At 38.6% G+C, this 12300-nt stretch overlaps 2 protein-coding genes across 2 annotated transcripts in view; both read right to left on the bottom strand.

The window, feature by feature from the left end:
• Positions 1-5114, bottom strand: part of cers1 (ceramide synthase 1) — a 30843-nt gene extending 25729 nt beyond the window's left edge. Inside the window, exon 1 of the mRNA XM_044129385.1 lies at positions 3549-5114. Coding sequence (XP_043985320.1) covers positions 3549-3785 — 237 coding nt within the window. The 5' untranslated portion in view covers positions 3786-5114. The remainder of the gene's footprint in view (positions 1-3548) is intronic.
• A 1282-nt stretch (positions 5115-6396) lies between these two features.
• On the bottom strand, positions 6397-12194 carry cope (COPI coat complex subunit epsilon). Its single transcript, XM_044129380.1, has 10 exons — positions 12034-12194; positions 11799-11861; positions 11567-11667; positions 10829-10981; positions 10423-10476; positions 10115-10196; positions 9804-9959; positions 7957-8025; positions 7047-7121; positions 6397-6712 (listed from the first exon to the last, which is right to left on the bottom strand). The coding sequence occupies exons 1-10, from the start codon at positions 12133-12135 to the stop codon at positions 6659-6661; spliced, it is 909 nt and encodes a 302-aa protein (XP_043985315.1). The 5' UTR covers positions 12136-12194; the 3' UTR covers positions 6397-6658.
• Between the last annotated feature and the right edge of the window lie 106 nt (positions 12195-12300).

Genomic DNA, 12300 nt, shown 5'->3' with positions numbered 1-12300 from the left:
AGTTCACACTAGTGCAGAAGGCCTAGCAGGTTCAGTTTTGACAAAATGTCTAACAGAATTTTCTGTGAATCAGCTAGTAAATCTTTGCAAGTTTTAAGGTCTTAAAAAGTTGAAAGAACTTTGCCAACTAATGTCCAAGTTATCAGTCGGCAATTATAGGTTCTTATGAGCTCTAACGATGTGCATACATAATTATCTATGATGTAATTGACAGCACTCGCTTTATTCCATTTAAGAAAGCAACCGCACATGTCAGCACTGTAAAAACCACACCATCAATCTTTACTAGGCAGCTATGAAACACATGCTTATTTATCGGTCTCCTTAATGAGAAACAATCTGGTTTTGTTTCAGGCTGGTGGGATGTGTTCAGAAGAAATAAGAACACAAACAATCTACTTCTGCTTCCCTGACAACTCACTTTGGTTTTATAATGTATAACAATAATACTGTAACTGAATTAGCTCTGCATGGCTGACCTACTCTGAAACCACTCGCCTCATCCCTAACATTCGCCCTCTCCAGTTGGATTTGACATGAACTCAATAACAGGGAGTTTAGGAACTAATTACCAATCAGTCTGACAATATCATAAGGGTGCTGGTAAGACATGATTATATACTGTAAAAGATAAAGCAGGCCTCATTCAGAGTTTTTTCATCCTGGATTTGCCCTGAGATCCTGCATGATGCTCTCTACCATCCGTATCTCAGAATAAGGTGCCACATCCAGGACTTCTGTGCAGAGAGGAACCTTGCTTGGCATAAACTAACAGCAGAAAGAGGAGGGAGGGTCCAGGGGTCTTGGATGAGTGAGGAGGAGAATATAGAAGATCTGGGCAGAGGTCCAGTTCTGTCAGAGGACAGCTTGAGTGTCTGCTAGACAAAATGGGGTGACATTGCTGCTTTTAGAGTAGTTGCAGTTCTGTAAGTGCATATCTCCAACCACGCCATAGTTTTCCAGCAGCACCATGTGATTTCTCTAAAGACGGTGTTTGATCTTTTTATAGCATGAAGGGATACTTTGATTGCTGCAGTGGCTAATTTTCTGGTGACTGCTAAAATTCAGCAGATTTACCTCCAACAAATGACCACAAAAAGTGCCATACCAAATCGAAACTAAGTACAGGTGACAAGAAATTCCACTTCAAAATCAGTCTCTGTTTCTGACATTTTAAACTGACCTCATCATGCTTTCAGCACACGACGATCAAAATGCAAAGAGAGTAATATGAAAGAGTTCTTTTCACTTATCTTCATGATGATAATTACTGTGTCCTTCGACATAAAATAATATATATTTTTTTTTAATTTACTGAGACTATCGTTGATTGGTTGTAAAAGTGTGTGACAGAAGAAATAGTAAAAGAGTTGTTGGGATTCGCAAACATATTTAAACTCCTTGGAGTTTTTTCAGATTTTCTTTCAATGCACTTTGAAATTTTATGTAATAGCTTAAATGTGAGGACATGACCTGGTGGCTCGTCAAACCTCTCTCACTGGAAAGCAGAAGAGGACAATAGGTGAGTTTTAGTCCTTTGCTGAAGGAGATAAGATTGGGGGTTAAGATTGGCTTCACATGTAAGTATCGGCCGATCACCGATCTCCAGAAATTAAGGAGATAACCCTGCACAACCAAATGCCTTCTGAACTAACATAATGAGTAGCTGCAGAAATCCAAAGCTCAGGAGGACGTCTGTTGCCATGACAATTATTGTTTGTGCACTCAACAAATGTGGACTAATATTGGATTTTTCGGCGAGCATTCGAAATATTGTGTAACCTAACACAACACGTCTCCCTGAATACAGTGAACTATGGTGGTGGCAGCATTGTGCTGTGGGGAGGCTGGTCTTGTTGCAGATTCAGGGAAATGAAGATGGTTAAGATGGATGGAGTTAAATACAGAGCATTCCTTAAATAATAGATTAGAGGCTGCAAAAGATTTGACACTGGAGTGGAGGATCATCTTCCAGTTGTGATGTTTAGAGGTGCAGAGGTAGCACCTGCATACAGACAGGACATAGGCAGGAGCATGCTAAAAATTATATGTAATGAGAAATGTCAAAGACATTCCAAATTGCCAAATCCACATCAGGAGCACAACATCAAGGAAGAACAGCGGACATAGAAAGAACCAAGAGAGCAACATCGAAACAATGGCAAGCTAACGTGGCAAGAATCTGCCAGGGAGTGGAGGAAACGATGTAGCTGGTAAGTTAACCAGAGATGCGAGAACCAGGACAGTACAACCAACAGAATATGGTGCAGCTGAGAGGTGACAATCTGGGTCAACCGAGGGAAAATGGAAGACAAGGGATCAGAACAGGACCCACATGGATCTACTAAATCAAAAACTACAGACCAACACAAAAGAGTCCCAAAGCAAAAGAGCAAACTATCAGCAAAACACCATAAGCAGTAAAATGCTAAATTAAAACGAACAAAAGCTAGAAAATTAACAAAACACAAAGACCCATGGTTAATAACACCAGCAGAACCAGCACCCTGGACAGTCAAAGCTACAGTAGAAGTGTTTTAGATCAGTGTCTTCAGGACCAACTTTTAGATGTCCCCCCGCTGCCACACACCTGATGCATACAAATGGATAATTAACATTCTTGATAGCATGAACACTTGCTATCAATACATAATGCAGTCAGGTGAATCGGGTGTGAAAAGGACACGTCTAAAATATTATGAAGAACTTGAATCAAACAAACTGCTCTTGACCTCAACTGGGCCAGTCAAGCCCAGACCCAGATTCAACTCAAAGACCTTAAAACGTCTATTCACAGATGCTGTCCAGTCATTGTGACAGAGCTAAAGCTATTTTTCAAAGAAGAATATGGATTGCACTTATAACTGCAGCAAAATGTTGTTCCATATTACTTACACTGAAAGAAATAAAGATATTTTTGTATATATACAAATTATTTTCACACCATTTCACAATTATTCACTATTTAGACACATAAAACACTTTGTTGCAACATGACAAAATGGGGAAATTAAGTGTGAACCTTTGTGAACGTTATTGCACGGCGCACATAAAGCCTTTCAACTTCAATATGATTCACATTTGTGCAGCACAGGAATAAATATGACCAACATTTCCTGTAACAAGTGCGAGGCCTTTTTCTCACACATTCATGATCAGAGCATGTGCATCACAGCCACACGTGGGCACACACTTCCATGCCCAGCTTGAACCGACCATCTTGAATGACTCACATTACCCAAACTAGAGAGTAAGAGCAGACTGTGAATGCAGGAGCTGTGCTTTTGCTGCACAGTGTGTGAGTCAGGTTAATATTTTATGACATTATAGTTAAGCTCTCTGGAGAGAGGGTAAGCTCTGTCTTTCAGGCTGTGTGTGTGTGAACATATGTCCCATCTGTCCTACAAGCACTGCCTCCTCTCGTTCGTGTTTTTCTTGGCATCTTGGAAGCAATGCGCCTTAGAGGAAGGAGCAATGAGTAGCGGTGTGTGTGGGTGTGCGTGTGTGTGTGTGTGTGTGTATTTAGGGTGAGGGAAGTTTTCACCTACCTTAAACAGACTTTCTGTCAGTCTCTTCCTGATTATCGTCCACAAAAAGGCGCAAAAGAAAAAGAGGGCGATTTCGGTCCAGGTGATGTATGCGTTATCCAAGAGGGTCCGTTTGGAGAACTCCAGACCGCAGTGGCTACAGTCTGTCCATGCGCTCAGCAGGGCGCTGGAGCCTCTGGTGAGGAGCTCCCAGTACCCCGGCATGGGCTCGACTTCCACCGGCCCAGCGCTGCCCATCGCTGTGACGACAGAGAAGGTAAAAACCGGGAGAGGTGCCTCCAGGAGAGGAGCAGAGGGAGCCCAGACTGACCGCTCACTAGGCTTGTTGGCTCAATAAAGCACCCAGAGCAAGCTTATCTAACAAGCTTATCCCCTCTTTAGGCGCCTAATTTTTTCTTTCCCAAATTAAGACGTGGGCCCATTCTTTGCTCTTTTATTGGAAAAATCTTCGGGGTCAGATCAAACCAAAGGCGGTGATTAAATTTTAAATAGAAATTATAACCACGCCAAATTACAGGAAGGGTTTCTTGGAGTTAATCTGACCCATCTGCGACAGCTTGGTGGTTCATCCCGCTCATCATTCCGCTACGCACACGGCTCATCTGCGGCAGGTTAGCCGCCTAGCTTACAGTAAATCAAACGGACAGCGCAGTGGAGGGAGCAGCGTCCCCGGTGTTAGCGGGACCGTTAATGAATTAACCTTTAAAACCCAGCGCAGACACGGGAACACGCAGCACGGCCAGACTATTGTTGCTGCTATTCTGTCAGAGACGCGCTCTCATCTCATCTCGGACCGCTATCCGCCTTATATAACGATCCTGTGCCACTTCATAAGGGAGCGCGGCCGCTCGGATGCACGGACAAGTTATTCCGGTGAAAATAGAATCAGACCGACATATAACCCGGTATATGCGTCTTTTCTTCTTCTCCTTGTCTTTTTCCGACGCTGGTCAACGTGTCCGACGCTGCGTTTTGACGAGGCGCTCTCAGCTCCACAGCGGAGATCAACTGGTGCGTTCAAAGAAAGGAGGACAACTGCGTTTATGGCTCAGGTGCATTTATGACAGAAAAAAAAAAAAAAAAACTAGCGTAAGGGCGTGACGTATTACTGGCCCGCTATCTTCTTTATGAACTCTCTACTTAGACCACCGAGGAACCGAAAGGATGGTTTAAAGTGACAGAACAGAGAAAACCGTACAGCGCCACATACTACCGGGGTGTCCAAATTGCGGCCCGGGGCCATTTGCGGCCGTCTGCACGACTTTGGGCGGACCACTGACCTGCAAGTTTGAGGCAGACAGACACTTTTTCATCTTTTAGGGCAGCATTTTATATACAGATTAATAACATAATCTTAAAAAAATTAAAATATTCTCATTTCTTAGTTTTTTTGCATTTATATTAATCTTTGTGTAACTTGAATCACAGTTATTGATCTGCTATTAGTCAAAAGCAAATCTTCCAGTACAAATAAGAAAAATAAATCATACCCAAACATGTAGAAACTGTGGGATTGTCTTATCTTACAAGACCCTTTTTTGCCTCTACAATGATTTACTGAGCATTTTATTTTGTTGATTTAAATAAAATATATAGATATTTTTTGTTTACTGACATTGCCTTGGTAATGTCACCACCTTCACTCATGTCTTTATTTTATACTTTGTTTTATTTGAATGTTGCTATGTGCCCTAAAGTGTCTTTTCCTCTTTTTATTTGATTTTGTTAGAAACTGTGGCGTACTCACTTTCAACCCAGAAAAGAAATTAGAAGATAACTGGAGTCCACAGACTCTAGTTTATTAGTCACTCTTTAGCTTACTTTTTTAGAAACTGTATAGTCCTCTTGTTATACTTCTTAGATAAAATTTTAGATTATTATGCAGACTCCTATTATTACAACCCAGAAAAGGGATTAGAACAAATTTATAATCCAGAAATTTTCTTTTGCAGAACAGGAACATTTCGTTTTTATCACTTAGAAACTGAACTACTCATTACTTTTACAAATTTAGAGCATACTTAGAAAGTCCAGAGGATGCTTACTTGTACATATCCACCAACCCTGAATAGGAGAATCTAGTTTATATACTTTGGATAGATCAACATTAGATTATGTTCCTTTTCTCTTTCCTGTGGTTTATTTTGTTTGTATTTCCTTTTAATTTGTATAAAGCACTTTGTATTGCCTTGTTGCTGAAAATGTGTTATATAAATAAAATTACCTTCACCTTTTTACTTTTGTCTTGTGTATTTTGGATTTCATTTGAGATTCAAGGTCCAAGAATGTGAGGGAAGAGTGGAGAGGAACAGGATCAAAGCTGCTGGAAGTAAAGCTTGAGGTTTCCACAGATTTGATGACACATGTTATCTGCTAGTGATCCACTACGTTTTATAAAATCCACTCAGTGCATCTGAATAGCTGGACAAATGAAAGCACTCTAAAAATTGCAGGACTTTCCACCTGTCCACAGTATTAAATACCTGCTTTAATAACCCTGGTATCACTGTGCTTGAGTGGCCAACAAACCTGACTGAAGGTGAGACACCAGACCCAACAATGCAGATAATCTGAAGTAACTGATGTAAGGAGAACCCAACCAAGCACTGAGAGCTACCTTTCCAGTAGCTGTTATTTATTCATGGTTATATCCTCATCTTCTAAGAAACTTAATTGTGTCTTTATTTGCATAATTAAAATAAAACTCTTAAAATAAACATTCCTTATAAGAATGTTCACCCATCTTTGGTTTCAACAAGCTCTATCTGTACATCCAAAATGACAAATTAAATATTTCAGAGTTGATTTATTTAAGTAGATTTTTACCCAGATTAACACAACCCCTCAGTGTTTTTCCAATCATTTATTACCATTTCAAAGGAATGCTTGTATAACAAATGCGGCTGTCCCTACAATAAATGTAAATTTGTAGGGTCTGAGAAGAAAGGCAGATATATATATGAATTTCTAGTGCGGTTTAAATACAGCCAAGGTTTTAAAGGGAAAAAAATCCATCAAAACCAAACATATGACAGGGAGAAACAGGGTTATCTTCATGGTCATTTCCCCAAAGTCCACTATTGAGGGAGATTTGTAGGAAAGCAGAAGGTCTATGCTGTAACGGTGGGGGCGTACTGCATTGCTAGCCTGTCAAACTCATTCTCCTGCAAAAAAACAAACAAAACAAAATAGTTAGACACCAGAAACACCAAATTCTAGTTACTAAACTGGGTTGTCTGTTTCAGTCAGACTGTAAACCCGTTTTAGGCATGTTTATGTACATTTGTAGTCTAGTGTGATTGCAACACGAAGTGACAGCAAAGGTGAAGGTTTAATGCCCTGCTTGGCTTAGATCCAAGGATACTTGCTGCTAACTTAGCACTACAAACAGTTCTGTAACTATTGCAAAACAGGGAAGTTGAGAAAGCATGGCAGAGATTCTTACTTAGAGTATAAGTGGATAAGTATCTTTCTCTAAGCATATAATCCAGCTGTTACCTTGGCAAAATAATCTTTGAGGAAGGGGTGAGATTTGTGTGCATCTTTCAGCTGGGAGAGATACCGATTGGTGACCTGAGAAAACACAAACACATGATGCTTGGTGTCAGTACAAAGGATTATTAACCAGGAAGAGCCTTAAACAAATGATTACTTTTAGCCAAAGAGACATTTGCATGGATGTTTCTGCTCTTCTATAAGTCTGAAGCAGAAGAGGCTCTGCTGCTGACACTGCCCACTGAACACAATTTTGTAAAATTTAGGCTCTAAACCTAACACAAATGATAATCTAAATAAAATTTATATTTTGCAGCATCGTAGTTGCTTCTTGCAATTCTTTCAGACAAACTGTGTCCTAAATCTAATGCAAACTGTATAGCTGGTTATTACTTGGGATCTGTGTGACCACGCCAACAATTTTAACATCAAAACCTTGATAATCAGTAGACTTAACATATTTTTAAGATTATTCTCTAATTACCTTTCCCATTTCCTTCCAATTTACTAAGAAATTGTCTCCCAGTTAACCTTGAGGGAGGTGTAATTATCAGTTGTTATCGCAACTTCAGATATGTTAATGATGTCTCTGTGATAATGGTCACCATTCTAGTACACTGCAATCACACCCAGCAAAAGAAAGTCAGATTATTCTCCCTTTTATCTCATGAACTCTGACTCTCACGCCACTGCACAGCAGATGTGCCTAAGTGATTGGTACAAGATGTTAGCAGTAAGCAATGTACTGAGATTTAATCAAAGCAAACAGAAAATTGCTTAAATGTGCATGTTTCATTTAGGCGTAAAGGGTCACAGAACCGAGATATCTGAGTGTTCTTTATAGATTTGTCCCAGGGATAGTTATCCAGCTGACGGCCGTCATTGCAGAGACCTCTACGAACTTTGGTCTCACCTCAGGAGGTTTTCCCAGGTGCTGCGTCAGCACTATGAGGTTGATCAGCGTCTCAGGATGACTGCTGTCCTAAAAGAGATTAAATAAAATACAACGTGCGTTATCAAATCCAAATACATAAAAAGGATGCTACAAACGCAACTGTAAGTGGGACACAAAACATCTCTGAATTAATCAGTGAACTATAAAATGATAAAATGTTGTCTTTTTCGGCCATGCAAAACACAAGGGCTGAAAGCCACGTCACACCCTTGTTAAGTTCTGCCTGTTAGGTGAGAGATAACATCAATAAATAACTGTCGCTTGGTAAAAATTTTACCTTTTCACATCATTGAAATGTGAAAAATGCGAGGCTGACTAGTAAACATGAAACCCTTGATTAAGCTGCTCAGGTATGAATATTAAAAGAGGACAGATGCTTCAGCTTAAAATTATGAAACAGATTTTTGGTATGACCTAACACTTTTACAGATAAAGTAAGAAAAACTCAAAAATTACTGTACCAAATAGAGTAACCTTTTTTTTTTGCAGGATTGTTTAAAATAAATGTATTTGCTGCCATCTGCTGGTAAATGACAAAAATGCATTTTATTTATATTTATGAAACACTGACATAGTAATAGAAAAAAGCTAACAAATCTGACTGATAAGGGTTATTTAATGTTTACTTTAGATTTGTACAGATACACAGAAGGCAGACACAACACAGTTGTCATTATAGACGCTGCTTAGAGAAACACATTCTGCAATTCTCCCAAACACCAAATACTATTCTATCCAAGCTCACTACTTATTAAGTAAACTGACAAGTCTATGGGATCACAATAATTTGCATGTAATATTTTGTCTGTAGAGGTAATTTAAAGCAACCAAAACCTGCTGGATTATTGCACAGTATTACAGCCCCTGTCATTAAAACAATACCTGGAGGTAAAACTGCTGACTCTGCAGCCTCACTTGAAACATAAACACAATCTGATGCATGGATAGTTTTTAAATTTAGGAACACTTCATCTCACAGTATCAAGAGAAAATTACACTCTGTTCAGGGTGTCAGCACTTTGAGCTTGGAGAACAACATTTCTATTTTCACATTAGATTTTTTAAGAAAAAGAAACACAATGTGACATTTTAAAAAATGGTAACATGTTTCTGGAAGTTTGAGTGGGTTAAATTTGAGACATTTTAAAAGACCTTCATCTAACCTTTGGACTTATGTGAATTACCTAACTTCAGTACCTAACACCAAGTTCAGTCCTCCAGTGCTACAATCCAGCAACTTTCAGATAGTTAAGTATCAAATAGTTATAATAGGCAAGTAATAACACTCACATTCCCAATCTATTAACCCAATCAGCACTAAAAGATACATAAAAATTATAAAAAAAAATATGTGAACAAATGTGCAATTTAAGACCTACCTAGTTGCAATTATTTAAAATCAAGAATGATATAATTTTAAGATCTTGCAAAAATCCTGCAAAAGATCTTTACATAAGCTTAAAAAGTAAAGTTATCTATCTTGAAAGAATGAGACAGATATAAATAAAAAATATTGCTTCAATTAAAGTAGTAAAAGTGTGATTGCTCCTTTCTTCAGAAAAATTTTTGGTAAAATCTCCAGAAGGCTACACAATTCAAAATTAGATCCGATACGTTCCACAAAAGAAAACACAATTATAAAACAGATCAAAGACTATCAACGATTTTAACAAAGGGCAGCCGATGACACCTTCTGCTTCAGCAGGCTTTCACTGAATTTTTTTTCTCATTTTCTCATGTTCACGCAAGAATGTTCAGCACATAAAACATTCAGTTTGACTAGTAGAATATAGGGGCTGTCTGACCTTATCGAGAGCCTCCTGCAGCACTCCTTCTGCCTCCTCCCACTTGTTCTGAGCCATGTAGCAGGCAGCCTGGCCGTTCAGCAGCAACAGCGTAGATGAGTACTTATCAGACATCTCTTGGAAGATGTAATAGGCGTCCTGAAGCTTCTCTCCACCCTGAAATAACAAGCGAGTGTTTGCCAAACACTTAATCAGACACAACATTAAAGCTGACAGCTTATTAAAGAAGACTTCAAATGTTTTCAAATATGACTTTTGCCTATGTTGCTGATGTTATAAAATTAACTGGTGTTTTGTTTTTTTTTTCCCACCACGGCAATGTTAACCCAGGCTGTGGCCAGCTGGGTTAGTGTGGCGTCCTCATCCTGCTCCTGCATCTTCTTCAGTTCCTTCCTGTTGAGGAAATTTCATTGAGATTTAGAGAATATTCACAACCCATAATTACCAATAGCTGCTAGAAACTGAGATTTAAAATTAAAATACAAGATTATCTTTTTTTTTTTTTTTTTTAAAAGGTATTCTTTCAAGTCATCAAAACAAAGTTCATCTTCAACTTCATTGCAAGACCTTTTGTTTATATTTCTTTAAGTTTACAGGATGTCAAACTACAACTACGAACCTTGCCAGGTCAACACGGTCCAGACTGAGAAGCACCTGAATGGTCATGGCCATGCTGCAAATAAATTAAGATTTGGGTTCAGTTTGATCCATTTCATAAAAAAGAACAATGTAAACAAACTTCGGTGCACAAAACAAAACGACTCATTGATGCTAAAGTACATTTTCACATACAGTATTTATATTTATTATAACAACCTAAATGCCAACAAGAAACTGGCATGCATTTGCAGCAAATCTTATTACACAAATCCATAGAGTGGCCTTATAGAGAGAAACTCAATAATCTTTGTGGATAGTACTAAAGCCAAACTGGTACTGCTTGATATTTTCTGTGGAGATCAATTGTTATTTAGAAATGTTGAAACTGGACAACAAGTAAAGTGCTTCTTTTGATTTGCTCTCACCACTCCAGACTTTCTCCTTGGTGCAGAGTTCTGAGCGCAGCGTCCGTGTTCATCTCATGGTAATAGATGGAGGCAGCCATGAGCAGGAAGGTGGTGTTGGCAGCATCCACACTCTTCGCCATCTTCTTGTCCAAATCAGCAACAATAGCATCCCTGAGCAAAAGCAAAGAAGAGAAAGTTTTGATGGAAATCTTTGGTTTTGTTTTTTTTGCATCTGTTAGCATCAAACTGGGTATTAAGCTAAAGCTAACAATCACCACAATTTATTAGGCTTAAATAGAAAACTTGAATAGAAAATTTTGCAAAAACGAAGTCAAACGTATAATAGGTTAGTTTGATTCCTTATGAGAGAAAGCTCATTAGAGAGATAAAACACATTAAAAAAAGTGGAAAAATGTAGTAATTACTAGGAATTTGTGGTACATTAATAGTATCAAATTCCATCTGTAATCCTACCAGAAGCACTGCATATATATGGTGAATGGAAAGTCCAGAGCAAAAGTGTTATCTTGCACTAACAAAAAATACTAGTTTAACTTACTTCAGAAAAAAGAGGGGAAATAAAGCTTAGTACATTTAAATATGCAGAAAGCAATATTTCTGTATATTTTCTCAAAAAGTATTAGTGATACTAGTGCTTTATGAGAGACAAGCAATCGTCAACTGAGAAACGCACACACAACTACATAATTTATAACCACGAACTCGTTGACGTGAATGTCAAATGCAAGCTTTTACCTTTTACTCTCATTGGACAGAAACTCTGCAAACATCCTTACGGCTTGGAGCTCAGCTGAAGAGCTGACCTTGATATCGTCCAGAACAACACCATACTTCCTCTGGGAATACACAGAAAATCACAGTTCAGGGTGTGGATAAGGCTTATATTCACAAGAATAAACTCACGATAAGTCTATGAATGGCTAAAAAAAAAACAATGAGTAGCAGATTTCTACCCGTCACTTCTTACCTGAGCAATGTACGCTCTGTACAAAAACATGTCTCTTTCAATCTCCTTCTCAGGTGATGACGGCTTAAATAAAATTGGAGATTAAAGTGGCAAAGTCATTCAGGCAAATGTTTGGCGAAATCATAAATACCAATATTAGTTCGTTTATTAGCATAGCTGCTGTTAGCCAAACGAAAACGAGCACATAATAAAACAACAGATGCGAATATTTTAAATGATAAAATTAAGTACATACCTTCACCTTCTGCGCCTCGTTAATACACTGTTGATAACTGCCGATATAATAAGCATTTTTTACATCGAATAGCTCATCAACATCTCCCTGCTGAGCCGCCATGTTGACTCCTGAAACTTCCTGACACGTCGCAAAAACACGTCTCTTCCTGCGTTCGACCGAGGATTCTGGGAAATGTATTTTCCAGAAAATAAACACAGAATTCTTGCTTAAAACATCCCTTCCTTTTCCAAATGTGTGTTTTGACCAGTGTTATTACCTAAAATG

Source organism: Gambusia affinis, linkage group LG10, assembly GCF_019740435.1.
Source record: "Gambusia affinis linkage group LG10, SWU_Gaff_1.0, whole genome shotgun sequence".
Lineage (NCBI taxonomy): Eukaryota > Metazoa > Chordata > Actinopteri > Cyprinodontiformes > Poeciliidae > Gambusia > Gambusia affinis.
The sequence above is the reverse complement of the archived record's forward strand: the minus strand, read 5'-3'. Positions and strand labels throughout refer to the sequence as shown.